The sequence below is a fragment of the Rousettus aegyptiacus genome, unplaced genomic scaffold (genome assembly GCF_014176215.1).
Source record: "Rousettus aegyptiacus isolate mRouAeg1 unplaced genomic scaffold, mRouAeg1.p scaffold_m13_p_6, whole genome shotgun sequence".
NCBI classification, from domain to species: Eukaryota; Metazoa; Chordata; class Mammalia; order Chiroptera; family Pteropodidae; genus Rousettus; species Rousettus aegyptiacus.
The window spans coordinates 37,725,497-37,745,251 of record NW_023416309.1 but is presented as its reverse complement, the minus strand read 5'-3'; the positions used below and the strand labels follow the sequence as shown (position 1 = coordinate 37,745,251).

At 41.1% G+C, this 19,755-nt stretch overlaps 1 protein-coding gene across 1 annotated transcript in view; it reads left to right on the top strand.

Moving 5' to 3' along the window:
• CRTAC1 (cartilage acidic protein 1) overlaps positions 1–19,755 on the top strand; it is a 130,544-nt gene that overhangs the window by 12,941 nt on the left and 97,848 nt on the right. The window contains exon 2 of the mRNA XM_016164222.2: positions 2,554–2,753. Within this exon, the coding sequence (XP_016019708.2) occupies positions 2,554–2,753 (200 nt within the window). The remainder of the gene's footprint in view (positions 1–2,553; positions 2,754–19,755) is intronic.

Here is a 19,755-nt window from a genome sequence, read left to right as displayed (position 1 = left end):
GCCAGGGTGTCGTGGGAGGGCCAGGGTGTGGGGGAGGCCATGCACTGGTCTGCCCATGCTAGGTGATTTCAGGTTCTGTACTAATGATGATTTGTTCCTCTCTGGCCTTGGCCACCATGAGGGAACTCCTGGAAAACCCTGCTGAAAAGTCGTTTTGTTCAAAATATGTCTAATATGCTCAGAAAAGGAAACCACACTGGTTGGTCTGAAGTTTATAGAAGAAGCTGGGGAGAAAAAATGATGAAGGTCTGCTTTTTAAAACAAATCCTTTAATCCATTATAGAATTTTGGAGCTGGAAAGGACCATTAGAGATCTACTCCCAAACCCTCATTTTGGAGAAGAAAGTTGGGACCCAGCAAGACTGTGGCATGTTCAAAGTCACCAAGCAAAATAGGGGTCAGCCCATGGGTGTATTATTTCTTTTTAATCTCACTTTAAGTTATTAACCTGGAAATGGATAACACAGAGTAGCTACTTCTTTCATATGGCTCCTTTAATTAAAAGTTCTACTTTTCACAGAAAAGATAAAAATCAGGAGTTTGGATCATGGCTCTTGCCCCTCTTTACCTTCATTAGAAAAGTTTCGTGTATTACCCTAATAGGGCCTGCCTCCCTGGTGGCGGTGACCCAGATTGTGGGTGTGGTGCTGGGAAGAACCAACTAGCTTTCGGAAGGCATGCCCGATGCCACTTTTCTCTTTCACGCTCATCGCGAATGTTGTAAGCTGATCCCAGTGCTCTTTCAAGCCACTGCCAATCAATTGGATTTGGCTCTAAAGTTGAGCCGCATTTGCCACCATACACAATAGAGATCATACTTTGAAAAGCCCAGTGACCTTCAGATCCATGCCACAGTTCAGCGTGTCTGCATTGGTTAGTAAACACTCTTTAGCTTTAGCGTCTCATTCCCCCCCTTCCCCACCCGGACTACCCCCCTCCTTGCTGCTCATTAATCCAATTACGAGTTTCCTTTATCCAACCAAACTTCCTGCCGAGTTGCAAACTCTCATAGCGATGCGTTGCCTTTGGCAATTAGACTGCCTGGTAGAAGATGCTGTCTTGTTCAGACATCTCTGTAATTTGGACTAACCTCACTCTGATAGTGCAACACCCAACATGTGCCCTATGAGGACAGTCCTTCCCAGGATGGCTTGCTGAGGTTCGTTTCTGCCCTGCGGTTGGAGCCCTGCCCTATGTCTCTCTCCAGCCTCTCCAGCAAGGCATTAGGGAGGCTTCAGATCATGGTTCGTTCCAAAGGCAGCGCCTAGGCCCTTCATTTTGGTCTCTGATTCTTGAACTGGAGCAAGCTTATTTGTTGGCAAAAGCATCTGTCTCCTTAATGGGAAGTCGGTTTTCAGATCTTCTCCTCATTAAGACATCAGCCTCACTCAGCCTTGCTCTCGGCTGCCAGACACACTGACAAGCCAGCAGGAAAAGTTCCATCAGGAAGGGATTTGCTGCCTTCTGAAGGTGGGAAGGCGCCCCTTTGCCTGCGGGACTGGACCTACAGCCTTTGTGGGACTCATGCCAGCAGAGCCTTGAGAACACTCGGTGAGTTCTGATTCTAGGCCTGCGGGCAGAGTCTCGGGGTGATGCCATCTGTAGCTTTCTGACTATCTCCCTTACTCAAGAAGGGGGAGGAGACATACGTTTTTGGCCATTCTCATCTGTCTCCTGGGTGTGTGCCACCAGCTCCTGTGGCCTGAGGCTGCTCAGCAACACCCCAAGTTATGTTAGAGATATAATAATGAATTATACAATGAATTATACATAATTTATAATAAGACATGCACACAACAGTTTAATTTCTCCAAGTGAATGATGTACTGCCCACCAGGTCCCGCAGGAATGCACTCCCTAACTGCCTACCTCTTGGTATAGAGGTAATCACCAGCTGCCCTAGGGAGGGACCTTGGCCAGGAGCACCTGCCAAGTCTCAGACTCCCTCCAAGCTACCTCTAGGGTATGACCCACAGAAAGAGATAATCCTTCACTGCCTCTACTGTTGTTCTAGACCTGACACTCAAAGGGATCTCAGGTCTAGACCCTCATATCTGGACCCTCATATCTTCCGCATTCTCCTGGTCTTTCTCCCTGAGTACAGGAGATGCCTGTGTATTTATATTCTACTATTCCTTTCTTCCTTCATTCATCCACTCAACAAATATGTTAAGTACCTATTATGTGCCAGATGCTGTGCTTGGCTTGGTGAACATGAGTGAATAAAACAGACAAAGATCCTCTCCCTAGTGGAGCTTACCTTCTAGCAGAGGGAGATAGACAATAAATAATAAACATAATAAATAAGTGCATTTTTCAGAATTTTATACACTGATAGATGCTATAGAAAAAAAAAGGCAGAGCAGGATAAGGGTGCTCAGGTGTGATGAGGGCAGGTTGCAGCTTTAAAGCAGGTCTTATGGAAAGGTGGCAGCCTGGTCAAGCCCTTCGTGAACAGAGGTAAAAGGCACTTTTGTGTCTACCTGGAGGTAGGTTTTCCTGGGGGGTTTTGGCTGGAGATCTTTCAGTAACATTTGTCACTTTTGATTTCAGATGTTCGGGATGTTTCTGTTCCTGCTGCTGCTGTGGTTTCTGCCGCACACTGAGGGGTCCCAACGGGCTGAACCCATGTTCACTGCTGTTACCAGCTCGGTGCTACCCCCTGACTATGACAGCAACCCCACCCAGCTCAACTATGGTGTGGCAGTTACTGATGTGGACCACGATGGGGACTTTGAGATCGTTGTGGCAGGGTAAGTGCCTCCTGCCCTGAGTTTGGCAAGTGCATTAGTCTGCTTTTGTTGTGGTAAGGCTGAGTAACACATAACTCTGAAAACCAGTGGCTTGCAACAATGCACATTTTCAGTCATCGGTCTTGGCTGGGCTTAGTGGGGCTTCTGGTATGCTACGTCCTTGCCTTTTACTACAGCATTAACGGGATGGAGGGTAGATGGAAGAAAGGTGCTTGATCCACAGGCTTTCCAGGGAGAAACTTCGAATGCTCTGCTTCAAGGCATTCTCTTTATATTTAAGCCTCTTGAGTTATGAAAGTGTTGCTTCCTTTACCCGGGGGACTCTAGAATATGTAGGAGGGACTTGAGGGTGACGACTATGATGGAATGGGATGCTCGAACTGCCGTTGCCCACAAAGAAAACATTAATTGTCCATTTCAAAGAAAGGAAGATGGGAATTAAGAACAATAACTAAACTTCCTCTAAACCATGCCTTGGTGCCCACTGCTCCCTTCTCTCCTGAGAAGCAATATTGTGTAACAAGAAAAGTATAGGATTTGGAGTCTAAATAGCTTGAGTTTATGACCTAGATCTCTAACTTTCTAGTTGCATGACCTTGATCCATCCCTTACTTTCTGAGATTCAGAAATATCATCTGTAAAAATGGGGATGGCTATAATGCTCTCTTGTCCTGAAGCCTCAAAATGCTGTTGCATGATGCATTAGTATTTATTGAGCACTAATATGTACCAGGCACTGTGCTAAGCCCTTTACATGCATTATCTTATTTAGTCTTTCTGACAACACTAGGAACTATACTATCATCCCCATTTAGAGAAAAGGAAATTAGGGTTCAAAGATGGTGAGTGACTTGCTTCTGTCAAATAAATAGTAAGTGGGTGAGTCAGGTTTTGAACCCCAAAGCTCCCTAACTCTAGACTGCAACACTACATCATATAAAGTTTAGTAATCACTTCAAAAATCAGTCAATCAAATAAAACACTACAGAGACCTGTCAGCCTTCTTCTGGGAGACATGAGCTGTTATGGCAGCACTGAACCAAGTAACTGACAGGTGACATTATTTGCATGTAACAGTAGAAAGCATTGACCTTGGAATTGTAAGTCCTGGCTTTAATTCTAACCATACCATCCAATAGTTTTGAACCTTATGCAAGTTGCTTAGCTATGCAGCCCCACTTTCCTCATCTATAAAATGGGCCAACTGAATTCCCTCACCTATCACACAGGGCAGTGGTGAGGACCAGTGGTGTTGACGTACAGAAAAGATACTTTGTAAAGTGCTTTTCTTCTTTCTGTGAAAAGTAGAAGGGACTGCATTCGAGATGTCCTAAAAGCTACTTAGCACACCATCCAACAGAACTTTCTGGATGATGCAGGTGTTCGATGATGGTACTATTCAATATGGTATCCACTAGCCACAGGTGGCTATTGAGCAATTGAAATGTGGCTGCTGTGACTGAGAAACTAATTTTTTTTTTATTTTATGTCATTTTAATTGTATAGCCACATTTAAATTAGCACAGTTTTACACTTTCAGAAGGAAAAACTAAAGTAAAACTAAAGAGCAGAGTGTGACAGGAAAAGGAAAAATGGAAATTTTGTTACAACCCTTATTGCCTGAGGTGACCTGAGCAGGGTTGGGGCCAGGCAACTTGTCTGTGTTCAGTTCTGTGACTGTCCAGTCACTGTCATTCAGAGAGAAGTCCTCCTGGCCCAATCCTGCCTCCCAGAGCTATGTGCTACTCAGCCCAAGTATCTGATTAAAGACTTTGATGAATTTCTGAGATGTTCTGGTTGGCCCTGCCTCCTGCTAGGTGGCACCAGCCTCCCTCTGGTAGGCTCCCTCTGGTAGGTCAGCCCTCAACACTGAGGGCTGACAGAGAACAGAGAATAGCGGGACTGCCATCCTTCCCTGCCCCTGGGCCCTCCGCAAGTTATCACTGTGAGCGTGCTCACCTTGCATCTTGTACGATGAGCTTTAAGCACAGGTCTCTATGCTACCCATCCTTTGATTGAGCACAGAATTGCTCCTGCATTTCCTGAGCTTGCATCTTTTTTCTTTCCAAGTGCTGAGCATTCATTTTACCTTCCTTTTCAATGAAGTCTTTCGCTCTTTCTCTCAAGAAATTTGCTTTCATGTCCTCTATGGTAGAGAAGCTAAACCATCATTTGTAATCAGCCTAGAGTAGGTGTCTAAACTCTGTCCTGCTCGCTGCTTACCGTGGGGCCTGAGCCATTTGGAGCCATCCTCTTGAAACAAGAATGAGACCATCCTGGGTCTCCATCCCGAATCAACCAGAGATCAGGGAAAGCCCATTGTATCTTCTCCCAAGGAAACAGTGAGCCAGGCAGCTCCTATCTGAGAAAGCTTGGATTGCTGTGTGTTCTTCTGGAAGATGATATTTCTTATCCCAGCAAAGAAGTTACATGGAGGACAGGATGATAAAATTGGGCAGCCTCCCAGCTCCAGGTCAGGCCTTCTTTGTAGATATTATGAAGCATTGTGAACTCTCGATGAAAGACACATTCTTATTTAAGTACCAAAATACATTCCAAAGGCAAATATAACTTTTTATTATCTTCAGTTTAAGATGATTTGTCACTGTCTTCTTCTTCGGGCTGGATAATCAGGGGTTGACTATACAGACATATTTAAATCAGGACCTTGGGAGATCATTTGGTTCACCCCTTGCCCTCAAATAAAGCCATACCTATAGTTTTTGGAGGCTGCATTTATTTAGAGCCTTCCTTGAGAATGTGTGCAATCTTTTTTGTAATCTAGCTCAATTACTTATGTCAAGACTCTATTTGACTAATCTGAATCCCTCATCATAGAGCTTAATAAGCCATTTCTTTTAACTTTTGTTTTGCTGTTGCCTGCGAAGGTATAGACCAAGTAGTCACCATCCTTTCCAATAATGACTACTAGGATCACTGCCCTCCCTTTCATTCCCTGTGTTCTCCCTGGCAATATTTTTTACTTTGACTTTTATTCTATTTCATCCACCCTACATCCACATTTAACTCTGTTTCCTTCTTTATTTGATTGTAGACTCCCTAAGAATCAAGTAGCAGGAATTGAAATTTGAAAAAATTGAACACGAATGTTTTTACCTGGGGCACCTGCGGTCCAGCTCATGACAAGCCCACTCTCTATTATCTTATAGACCTTCCATTAGCTGGCCCCTGAAGTCATTTATGTTTTCCTCCTGGGATAATGGCTAGCTCTTCAGTTTATAAGGCGCCCTGCACTTGAACTTGTCTTGGATTTGTTGACCTTGTAATGTGTCTGACTGGAGCCCTGTTGCTTTGAGTATTTACTCTTTGAATAGGTTTGTTTTGTTTTGCTTTTTCGGTATCCTCGTTCTGGGTATTGATGGCATTGATTTTGGGCATGTTGCAGGGCGAGTTTGTGTTGTGTTTCTGATTCTTAAGTTAATTGTGATGGAAGGCATGTGTGTGCATCTGACTCTGGGAGGAGCAGAAAATGACCGCCCTTTGTTCTGAGGGGATGGGGGAGGGAATAGGCCAGCCCTGCTCCTCTGCCACAGCTGGGTGAGTGCCACTGCATGTGGAGGGCTTATCTGTTAACCGGCAGGTGCGTGATTGCAGTCTGCTTCCAGTCTCCTCCCTGCAGGGTGAGGGGAGGATTTGATCACCCCCAGAGACAGTCTGTGCAAGCACAGAGCATTGAGGACCTTCAGGACTGGCTCCCTGGGTAAATAGAAAGCCCAGTGGCTTCCCTTCTACTCAGTGGAATTAAACACTCAATCTACAGTCTCCTGTAGTCTGAAAGGAATTCCTGTTGGTGTCAATCTTACAAAATTCCTTTAGAGCAGCTTTTGTTTCCTGGGATATCCCCAGAGGTCTGAGATAACCACTCCCCCTCCTGCCCCTACCCTGTCAGTTTCCAAGAGGAGTTCTGCTCAAATGGAAAGATTGTAGTGGTTGTAAAGTTTAAATCACGATTTAGATCAGTTTTTCCACACAAAGGGCATTCATTTGATAAAATCTTAACGCATTCTTCACACTTGGAAGGATTTCATTTAAAGGAATGATACATGTCGCAAAGCCGTGTTTCATTTTTTCTTAATTTTGCAACTATGTCAGAAAACTCTTTTAATTTTCTAAAATTAATTGAATTATTTAAAAGGCAAACTGTATTCAATTGTCAGATTAATCATAATTACATAAGAGATATTTTTGCCATTATAAATAATAAAAACAAAGATGAAGAAAGAAATCTTCACCTATGATTTAATCAAGGCAGCATTTATACATTTTATTATAAGTATATATAGATACATGTAGCATATATAGATATATATAATATATACAGATATAGTAGATAGACATAGTATCTACATGACTACATTTAGATATATGTAGTATACACATATACATACATGCTTTTAACAAAATAGAAAAAATACTTTTGAACTTTTAGCCCTAACTGTTGCTTTGTAAGTATAACAATTTAATAGATATGATCATCAGTTTTGACATCTTACGATGTTGGATTATTTCATTCAATTTTTTTAATTTAAAATATATTTTACATTTTGATAGCATTTTAATACATTTTAGTGCAAAAAAAATTTCATGCAATATAGGTAAAAGTAAAAATCCATCTTTAACAACTCCTACCCTACTCCAACCTCATCCTGGTCCTCTCCCAGCATAACAATTGTTTTCACTTTGGTGTTTATACTTCTGGAAATTTCTATGTTACATATATATATATATATACACACACATATATATATATACACATATATATATGCTTATAAAATCTATAATTTTTAGTGGAATCAAATGATACATATTGTTCCAAACTTACTTTTTTTCACTGAATAATACATTCGTCATTCAAATATATAGATCTAGCTTAAATTTTTAAGTTGCGTAGGGTGAATGTACATTCGTTTTGCCATTCCTCAAATGACATTTAAGCTGTCTCTAATATGCGACCATTGCAAACAACACTATACTGCATGTCTTTACACATATATACAAATATTTCTCTGGGATCATTACCCAGAAGAAGAAATGCTGAGAATGATATGTAAGTTTCAAATCTTAATAGATATTGCCAAATCATTTCCAATCTCAATCTTTTTCTATTTATTCATAGCCTAGAAATAAAAGGTGAGCTTTGGGATTATTGAATTTAACAGCCTTACATAGGCTCCAGGGTTTGAACTTGGATCCAACAATTCAAGAAGGAAAAAAAACAGCCCATTCTAGATCTGCCAAAGAAGCTTCTGCTATTAAAAACTAGATTGAGGAACTTCAATCCTTTCTATTCAAACTCCTGGAAGCACTTCCTCTAAAGCCTTCTCTGCAAAAGTATATTTCTTAAATGTGTCACCTTTCACCCTGAGATTCATTGTTGTCAGTAGCATGGAAGAATGATCTCTGGGTCCTGGCTCTTCTGTTATGGTTAGGCATGGACTGCTCCTGATTTGGAGTACTGATAAGACATGAGCTGGAGCAGGCGTCAGGGATTTTTAACCCATTCTTAAAACTTTTCTAAAATGGTTACTCAGCATTGCATGGCAGGTTTTCCACCTTCTCCCTAGCCCTGGGCAGTCATAAGCAATGAGTGAAAATTCTACCCTCCACCCTAAGTCACATACTGTCCTGATAGCTCAGACACCTGAAGCCCCTACCTTAGCCACACATACACCCAGAGCAAGACATCAGAAAATATAGTAGGCAGAATAATGGTCTTCCAAAGATGCTCATGTCCTAATCCCCAGAACCAACGAATATGTTGTCTTACATGGCAAAAGAGACTTTGCACATTGGCTAAATTAAGGACCTTGAGATAGGGGATATTATCTTGGATTTTCTGAGTGGGACCAGTATAATCATAGGGTCCTTAAAAGTTGAATAAAGGAAGCAGAAGAGGAAGTCATAGTAATGTAATGTGGGTAGGACTCAACCCATCATTTCTGGCTTTGAAGATAGAGGGCGGGGCCACAAGCCAAGGAACGTGGGTGAATCACAGAAACTGGAAAATATAAGGAAATGGATTTACCCCTACAACCTCTAGAACAGAATGCAGTTCTGCCAACACCTTGATTTCAGCACAGTGAGACCAAGAACTGTAAAATAATCAATTTGTATTATTTTATGCCACTAAGTCTGTGGTAGTCTATTACAGTAGCAATAGGAAACTAATCCAGTAAGTAAAGGTTGGGTGCTTGGTGTCATTTTTCAAAAAGGTGATGGCCATTACCTCAGAGAATTTTAATAGTGTTATTTTAATAACTTCACAGCAGTAAAATAAATAAATCATCCACAAGCATATTATTGAATAAAAGAATATATTTAAAAGAAATATACCACCAACAAAAGTAATATTTTTAATCAATGATAGTCCCCTGTTTTAGGAACATGTGCAGTTTTGGAAAGAATCCCTAACAGGCACACTTTGTTCCTTGTTGACTATTCATGTTAACTCACCCTGCAGACACCCAATACCAGGGATCTAGTTGGAGGTAGGGAGCGACTCAGAGCTTTTAAAGAGCTCACTGTCCTTGGTGAAACAAACACACCAGTGAGGTCGCAAGTGACCTCATCCCCCGTGAGATGAAAGCATTTCAGGAGGTGGGAATAGGTTGGGAGCACTTCTGAGTGAGAACCACGAGAATGGCCTTGGAGGGATAGTAGCACACAGGTCTACTTAACCAAGGGGCAGAGGCCTCTCTTCAGGTCAGGAGAGTTTTAGGCTTATTTGGATTTTGTTGTTCGTTTATTTTAAAGTAACTTTTTTTTAAAAAAAAAAATAGCATTTTTAACAAAAGAACCTGATTTTTACAAAGTAGTGAAGGGTATTTATAAAAAGCCATTCCAAAATAGTAATATAATTGAGACACTAAAATTGCCTCTGCTGAAAACGGCAAAGCTACTTTTAGTAGTCTGAATTTTTCATCCATTCAGAAAGTGGATGTATGCCCTGTCTCCAGTCACTTTCCTTTGAGTCTCTCTTCTCATTTTTTTAAAGTGGCGGGCTGCCTGGAAGGCCTTGTCCTGCACAGCAGGCTGGAGCCTAGGCAGACCCTCCCCACCTTTACAGCTTTACAGCCCCCAGGCCTTCTCCCCTGGCGGCCCCTCACTTCTCCTCCTGCCCACCTGTCTCCCCGCTTCACCCCAAGCATACCTCACAGTTAGTTCTCTTTTCCACTCTCAGAATCACTTATGCTGTGGCGGGCGGATCTGATCTCTGCCTCCTTCTCCTGCGTTTTTCCTCATACACCCCTTTTTTCCAGTCCTGCTGACCTGGTGAGTCACTTTCTTTCAAGAATGCTATAGTTATGACTTAATTTTCCCTCTGAAGAAGCAGTTACTTTTGAGGTGCAAGTATCTAGGAAAACACGATGGAAGGATGTGAAGAAGCTAAAACATCATTTGCCAGTTCAAATTTTTGCTGTGTTCTAACCTGTTTACCTTCACCTGTTTGCAGGTTAGTCATGAAGAGATGGAGGGCAGATGAAATGTCTTGTATTTGACTTACATCATCTTATTTTAAACGATCACAGCAGTCCATATGATATGTAGTATTTAATTGAATCTAAGTCAGACATTTTTTTTTTCACATTTTCATATGACTAAAATTGGGATGTGACCTACAATTGACAGCTCGCATTTAATTGGCAATTATTTCTTTCCTAGAGGTATGTAAAATCATTGTGAGTCTTATCACCAAATACATCTTCGAGTTGATGAAAGCACTGTAGATAGTGTCGTTCCAATTTTGCAGATGAGCAAACTGAAGCTCCGAGAGTCATAGAGATGGTGAAAGGTATAACTATTATTCCATATATCCTCATTAAGTTAAGTTCGTTAATTGTGTCATTTAAGTCATAATCTTTATTAATATTTTTCCCTGTAAAGAACTGAGAGAATTTTTTTTGAAATATCCCACAGTGGTAGTCCATTCTTGCTCTTTAAAATAATTGATTAGTTGAAGGGATTGTTTACTGAGGCGGGGGTAGGGGTGGTATTCTTGTTTTCTAAACCTCACTTTTTCCTCTACTGATTTGGGATTCATACCCTCTGCTTCTGTTCTTTCAGTGGTTTCCTTTAAATTTTTATGATACATTTCTAACTTAATGAACTCTAAAATGATCTTAACCCCCTTCTATAATAGTACAAGGTTTTCGGTACACTTTAACTCTGAACACTCCTTCCTGGCATACATATAGAATTTTATTCTTGCCCTTTGTTAATCCTACCAGTTATAATTATTGTCATTGTTATCTAAAGACAATGGTTTTTATTCATATCGATTGTTAACATTTTATTTGCTCATCTTTCCTTCTTGCATCTCAGAAAGACCTTCGGGGATTATTTTTCTTCTTTGTGATATACCTTTTTTAGATATTTCTCTACTGAATGCCAAGTACTGGTAAACTCGCTCAGTTTTTATTTAATCTAAAAATATATTTATTGCATCCCCATTCTTAAAAGATAAATTTTCTGCATTCATAATTTCAGGGTAACAGGTATTATTCCACTGTCTCCTGGTGCCATTTGTTGCTCCAGATGTCTCGTATTAGTAATATCATTCCCTTGTAGGTGATCTGTCTCTTGTCATTTCGTCATCTTTTGGAATTTACAGTTTCACTACTATATGCATAAATACGGATCTCTTTTTTAAAACTAGCTTGTGCTTCCTGAATCTGAGGATTCACGTCTCTAATCAATTCTGAATAGTTCTCAACCACCAACTTTTTAAAAATCTGCCCTCCATTCTCTCTACTCTCTTCTTCTAATACTTTACTCAGACATGTCAGGTTTTCTCATTCTAGCTTCCAAATCTCTTAACCATTCTCATATTATTTTATGTGATGCTACATTCTGGGTAACTTTCCAGGTGTATCTTATAGTTCACTAATCCTTTCTTCCGTTGCATCTAAACTCTTGAGTTTCCATTTCAAAAACTGCTTTTCATCTCTAGGAGTTTCATGTGGTAATTTTTTTTTCAAATCTCCTTAATCATTTCTGAAAGTGTTTTGCTGCTTACTCATTTTCTGCGATTTCATCCTTTGTTCCTTTCAACATTTTATACATACATACATACATACATACATACATACATACATGTCTGACAATTCTAATATCTTAATTCTTTGGGAGTTAAATATATTCTTTGTTTCGTCTGATGCTGATTGTTCAGGGTGTCTTACCTCCTTATTATATTTGCTTGATCTTAAAATGTGGAAGTTCTGTAGGCTTAAATTGGAGACACTTTTTTTACCAGAAAGGGTTTGTACCCACCATTTCCGAGGGCCCAGGCGTCCTGCTGACCTGGGAACACTCCATCTCTCTCCAAAGGTCCTGGCTTATGGGAGGATCCTGGGGTTCAGCATCCTCACCATGCTGCCAACTCTAGGGTTGGTAGTACTCTTCAAGCGCTGTGAGCCCTTTGTGCCCATCTGTTACCACTCACTGCTGCTAGGTCTAGTTTCCACTCACTTTTCTGTAATATGTGGTGATTGTTGGAGATTTCCCCCAGTAATACATTAAAATATGTTTTATCTGGGATCTGCTTGTTTTAGTGGTAAGGTTTTTCAGAGATTTATCATACAGATGGAAACAGGAGTCTGGAGCTGTCAATAGATTCGGGATCTCCAAAGCTTATTTTTTTTTACTAAGAAGACATGGGAGGGTATTTGAAGCGAATGGAAGTGGTTCTTAGGAGGTCCTCTTTGTTAGCTATTCAGAGATGCTCGAACTCACTTCTTGCGAAATAGAAAGAGCCCTAAGATGGGAGACTTGGGTGTGAGATAAAGAGAGAGAGGGATGTGTATGCAAGGGAAGAGAAGCGCATGCAGTAAGCCATGTGCACTCAAGCAGCCAGGCCAGACCCTTGAATTGCCTCTGGCGGAGCATGGGAGGGTCCAACATAGATGATATCATCTAAGGTGTGTGACTATGCTACCAAGGAAATATGTGACTATGCCTATCCAAAAGGACCCCTTCCTGTCAGCATCCATCTTTCCATGTTGTTTATAGAATGGTTACAGCCACATGAGGTCATGGACAACTATGTAGTATCTTTTGACATACCTTAGTGTTGTAGTCACTCTATATGCTGGCTATGAGTGGGCGGGGGGAAAATGAGCAGAGTAATGAAGATTTTCCCTGGTTGGGAGCTGTGCTGGAGAACAGCATTTCATTGGTGGGCTTGTCACACAGGATAGGGTAGCAGAATCTTTTCTTTGGGCCTCCACAGCGCCTTCATTTCTTCTTCAGGGAAGAATGCTGTCCCTCCTTTGGAGAAATATTCTAATTACAAGATCCTGTGGGGCTGCTAGTCAAAGTACCCATTTGGCCACTAGGTATTCGTCTGGGGTTCCCCATAATGTAAGACTGTCCAGTCAATGTCTTCATCTGAGATTTTCCATCCTGAATCTAAGGATGAACGCTCCACCTTTGCTCTTAAATCATGAGTTGTAAGGGTATATCACAAAACTACCATGACTATATCCATGTTCTCTCTCCCATGTTCTCTGTCCCATGGAGAAGCTTGAGAGAATGAAGATGACACCCAGACAAAAGAAGAGGAGACAGTGCTGGGGGGTCAAGGCCAGGGTTCCTGCCCCTGAGGTCTTCAAACCTGTAGGTCTCCTGCAGCCCTTCTTCAGTTTTGGGAGCACCTTGCATAATCTGAAAAATCCTTCCATCCCCTCTTTTTCTAGAGCTACTTTTTTCATCTAATGCCCAAACTAATGACTTGTAAATTAAGTCAAAGGCAGGCGCTCTGCAGGCCAGAGTTAGCACCCTTTCTGGTGTGTGTTGCAGACTAGAGCATAACTACCCTAACCCCAGAGGAAATCCTTTGGCTATTTGTCAGAGGAAAGATTCTTAAGAATATGTAAGAGTAGTTGATGATCTGTGATCAGTGTTAACCTGTGTTTCTGAAGGACTTTTACTAGTTGGATCTGATTGGAAAAAACTCAAACCGAAGAAATCTTACAATGTTATTTAATTAAACAGCAAACATTCTCTATACACACATTAACTAAGCGTTCTTTTAAAAATTTCCCCTTTCACATTAGATTGCAGACTCCTAAAGACAGGAACTTTCTCCTCGTCTGTGCACATAGTCAATATTCGATGAATGAGTGATTAAATAGGCAGGGGTCTTATGGATGGATGGAGGATTTAAGTTAATTTAAAAACATTAAACATTAGCTATACACAGAAGTGCTTGTTTCAAGGACCTTAGCCTTGAGAGCAGCATTAATCAATTCAATAAACAAATTCTACATGCCTACCTGCATGTGCATAGCTATGTGCTTAGTACTTTGGCAGATACAAGAATACGTTCCCTTCCTTCAAGCCATCTTAGTCATAAGAGAGATAGGCATACATGGAAATAACACAGCAGAATATCATATCAACTATAGAGGAGATACTCACTTCACAGTCAGCATGCTTATCAGGTTCATTAGCCAGTGAATATTCCAGTTTCTTATAAACACTGTATTTCATCTGAGATTATGGCAATAAGGCTTTTTTTCTCCCTGTGTGGAATTTCTCTACGAGGTCACGGGTTTGATCTTCTCTGACTCGTTACAGCCAAAGATCCTGTGTTCATTTCCCTTTTATTAAACCACTGAGTAATCCCAAGGAACTGATATCATTGAGCCCCTAGTCCTGGTTTTTCCTTGTTCCCATCAAACACCTCTTGAAGGCAGTGATCTTTCCCAAAGTGCACCACTAACCAGTTGTACAAATGCCAGTCTTTTTTAACATGTACTTTTCCATCAGCAATCTGTTGTCCATATCCTTCTCACCAAGCTAAAGCTAAGTATGGAGGAAGATGGAGGCAGAAGAAAGCTAGCCCTTTCCGCTAACCTCCTCCAGATAAGATGGGCTATAATTCTAGTCCTTTCAGTGTCCTTTCAAGTTGCTTTTCTACTCTGGGAAGCTGCAGATGCACCAGCCCATTGCGAGGCTGCACTTCCCCAATTCCCAGCAGCTGGCTGGCCTGGAAGGGCCTTGGTTAAAGGCATTTCAGCACCTAATTCCTGGATAGCACCAGAGCTATGGAACAGGTCCGCCAGACTCTGAACCCTGTCCTCCTTCTACTGCATCCCAACATGTGTACCGTTTTGCTTCTACAAATTAAGAAGACTTTGAAAAGTATGGCAAGTCTCATTATAAGAGTTTTCTTTCCAGACAATTAATTAATGTCAAAAGTCAAGAGCTAGTGACATAACATATCTCCAAGTTTCCAAGGATGTATCTAAAATCTAAGTCAATATTTCAAATGTAACTAACACTTCATAGGAAAATAAATCTTTAATTTAAAAATTATGAAGTAAAAAAGAAGACAAGTTTATTCCTGGTTCAAAAATGTAGAGAGTTAAAGAAGATTTCAGGGACACTGGTAACTTTCTGATGTCTATTAGAGAATAATATGTTCTAAGTTGTGGTAAAGACAAATGAGATAGGCATGTAAATTGCTTATCATAGCACCTGCAACATACTAAATGCTCAATTGTTAGTGTATTGAGAGTTATTATGTTTATGTAATGCCTAATATAACAGTAGCAGTTTACCTGGCCCAATGCTCATCTTAGAAACCCCAGCATCTCTCTTCCTCTCCTTCTCTCTCTCTCCCTCTCACTATATATATATATATATATATATATATATATATATATATTTCCTTTTTCCATCAATGAAATAACATAGCACTGTCAAACACATTTTTGTTTTTTAATTATAACTATATGTCCTCTATTGTTAATTTTTAACAGTCATTTAAACAATTTTATATTGAGCTGTCTGTAGACATGCAATCCTACAGCAAGTCTTATAGTTTACTTAGTTTTCTATAATTCAACATCTCACCTAGGAAAAAGTTTATTTACCCCTATTATATTAGTCAGCTCTTTTTCATTTATTCTACAATTTTTTATTAAGCTACCGTGTGCCAGTACCTTGCTGAGCCCTGGAGGTGAGTAGTGAACAAGAGCAACTCCTGATGAATTAAAGAAATTCATACTTTGGGGGAAAATTTCAACTTCCTCCAACCAAATCTTTTATCCGAATTCATAATTTGTAACAGGAATCATTTCTCATTCTCGCTGTTCATTCTTGTTAAAAGATGCTAATAAGAAATGGAATGGTAAAACAAATGAGGATAGCAAAGAGAAGGACATGGCTGAGGCGACCCATGAATTAATCAGCCCCTGAATAATCGAGAGGTGATATATAAAATGTAAGTATCATAGTTCATGCCTTCTTGAATAATTAAACATATTAAAGGAGGGCCAAAAAGACCACATTTCAGAAGAAATTAGTAGCCTTAAGGCAGAGAGTGAGCAAAAAAAGAGCTCTATAGTAACATTTATAAGCCTTTTCTATATTGTAATAAACCAAGCAGGTAGCACTACAAGGAATAGTTACATGGATTCTCCCATGTATTTTAAAGTAGCAGATGCCAACCTAGAGATAACAGAGTTATTACAAAGCATCTGAGAATTCATCTGTGCATGGATATTTTATCAATAGGCACTTAAGCATAGCTACTATTATATGGAGATTTTTTTTTAACATTAAAAAGGTGTCTTCATACTTGAAAAAGGTGAAACCACAGTCTTAAAATATATATTCATTTACTTTTGAATAAATGGGGTTAAAAGAAGCCAGAGAAGGGTCATTGAAAGGAGAGGAAAGAGTGAGAGACTTCAGACAAAAGATGGAGAAAGAATGAGAGGACAGAGGAGTGGGAGAAGAAAGAGAGGAGAATTATATGAAGTGTAGAAGGGAAATTATGGAGTCACGCAAACCTGCCTTAAAGCCCCATTTCATTCTCTCTCCAGCTGTGAAACCTTAGAACAAGTTACCTAACATCTCTGAGTTTGGGTTTTCTTATCTATAAAGGCCATAATAACATTAGTCTACTTCATAGCCATGTGATAAGCAGTTAAATAAAATAGTGATACAAAATGTTTGGCCCTGTGTCTGATACATGAAAAGTCCTCAGACATTGGCTACCACCACCACCATCATTATTTCCTACTGTTGCACCTTACATCTACCCAGGAGATCTTTCAGAGTTTTACTTGCTGGCAAAAGTAGCACCTGAGTGCTACTTTCTGGTCAATTCTCATCTTTAACAAGCTGGATTAGCCAGAACTCTTTTGATTGCAATAGAAACTAATCTTTGTTAACTTATCCTCCTCCACACCAAAAAAAAGAGTATCTGGTGGAAGCATATTAGGGTAACTCAAAGAAAATCTCATCAACTGAGCCTTGAGAAAGCAGGCATAGAGGCAGCAGGGGGCTGTCAGGACTGACGGGAGTCAGAGTGCAAACATGGCTGGGTCACCCTCCCTGACTTTCTGCCTCTCATCCCTTCCTCTGTACTTTGGCCTGTCAGCCTAATTATTTCAGAGCATCTCTCTCCTTGAATCTAGAACCAAAACCAGCAGCAGCTCCTGGGCATGTATCATGCCAGCCTGACCACCAAAGAGGAAGGGATGAGGGTAGAAGGCTGAGCAGACAAACCATGATACAGACTCAGCAAACATTCATTGAGCACCTACTGTGTGTCCACACTTGTATTCAACACTAGAGACACATAGGTGGTCAAGATATTCATGATCCCTACTCTCATGGAGCTGATGTTTTAACGGGGCAGACAGCAATAAACAAAGAAACAGAAAATTTGAATTTCTGTTGAAAAATAAGATGCTTGCGCACACATGCACATGCACATGCACACACTCACACATGCACACACATGCAGAGACCTCTTGGAAAATCTCACACAGCCTTGCCAAAATTTGAGAGGACTAGGTCGCTTCCAGTTTTGGAGACACTTAGTATATTAAAAACTGAAGCCTTCATCACCACCTCTAAAGGCCTCGGGCACAGATGCCTTCCCTTTTCCAGGTCACCCTACAATCCCTCAGTTAAATCATCTACTTCAATACCCCATTGTCTTCATAACCCTCAGTTTCATGTTTTAAAACCTATTGAGATCCAGTGATGCAAAAAAGACACAAGCTAGATTTCCAAGAAAATTTGCATGCTCAGAATTATGAAATAATGGTAGAAAGGTCTGGAAAAATGTTCCAGATGAACTCCAGTCACAGAAAAAGAACAAAAGAGAAGATAAATGAGTAAAATTGGTGTCTCAGAGTTCTCAGAGTGTGTCAGCTATGAGAACCATGACTTAGAAAGAAGTTAACCAGGGCCTCATCACCAGGGCCCAAGGGGCTGCGGGCTCCAACCTCATTCTCACAGTTGTGAGATTCATGTATTTGTATTGGAGGCTTTGGATGTGTATTCGTGCATGGATGTGTTCCAAATATTTCTTTCTAATGTGAATATTTTTTTAATTATGTAAATGGTTCTCAAAACCCTCTTTTGGCATTTTTTGGCATTTTTTTTTAAATACTAAAAGTCTCAAAAACTGGAAGTGATCCATCCAGTCCTCTCAATTTTGAGAGGGTCTGGCATTAGCACTTAATGAGTACCTTCTACCCACCGAACTCTGTGCTTTGCCCTTCAAATGTGCTACTGTTTCTTATTTATAAAGAAGGAAAGTTAGAGCCAGAGGGCTAGTCTCTTGTTACAAGTCATGCAGTTGTTAAGGAGAGGAGCTGGGAGGAGACCCTGTGGGGCCCGTTTGGCTCTAAAACCCAAACTTTTCCCTCCCTGCCTGGTTCCCGAGCCAGGCCAGCCTGGAATAAAGTTGTTTACATTTTGTAGCAAAATCGACTAAATGAGGATGATGTAATTTTTTCATAAAGCTAGAAATAATCTATCTACAGGACTGATGTTTTTGATTCTAAGACTTTCTCCTTTTTTTAAATTTCAGTATTAAAAATATTTTTACGGTTACCATATCGTAAATGGTAGTTATTGATTTTTGTAAATTGTCCTCATTTGGCAAAATAAACCATTGGCGATCCTGTATGAGTGCTGCAAAGCCGATGTTCTGAAATGTCACTGTGCCATGAAATCTCAAAGTCCGGAAAGCGCTGCTCTGTACAATGTCGGCATCTCAGGAAGGCAGAGCCGCCCTTCACTGAGCACCTGCCATACACTGGCACAGAGCTGGATGGTTTTCACACATTATCTCTGATCAAACCACTAAAGGGAGGTCTTGCCCTGGTTTTACAGATTAGGAAACCGAGACTTAAAGAGGTTAGGGTCGTTGCCAAGGGTCTCAGGCTCCAGCCCTGCACCCTTCACTCTCTCTGCTGTGGTGGTAGGTTGCTTGCAGTCCCAGTCTTCTCACACTCTGTGCTTCTCAACCCCAAGCAGCCCTCCTCCCACTCCTGGGGACTCATATGAGACACCAGTGTACCTAGCCGAGGTTACAGCCCCATCTTCCCTTCACATTCCTTTCTCCCAGAGCCCACCCCTTTCTCCATACACTGAGCTTTAATTGCTTTCAGAGCCTCTGTAAAATAGCAGTTTAGAGACTGAAGCCAACTTCCCTTTGAACCTTTTTGTGACTCTTCTGGCGCTCTGGCTTGTAAGAACTTCCTGAAGAAACTCAACAAGGAGGTGTAGTGAGTTGTGTGTTTCTGTCCCTTGTTGGCCCAGAACATTGAAATCAAATGAGTTCTCCGGAGCTCTTGGCAATTCACAAGGAGATGTGGGGCAAGCTGGAGTGGGTGGGCCGGCCACTCCCCAGAGGGCTTCAGGGCCTGCCTTGCATGTCCATAATGGTCGTGATGCAGGCGCATGGCTTTCCCTCTGTGTGCAGGGCTTAGAGGGTGGTGGTTTTCCCCTGTACGAGCTGAGACTGGCTTTCTTGACAGTTGCACATTCAGTCTGCGCAGGGGACCGCGGCACTTCGCGGAGACAAATGCACCTCTGTGTTGACCAAAAGCTGTTCTTCTCACTTGTGCCCCAGCTCTTCCACAGTCACAGCCTCCTACTATAGCCTCATGTGACTGCCAGATGCAGCTGTGGCGGCCATACATACAAACAGGAAGGGCACCTGCTTTGT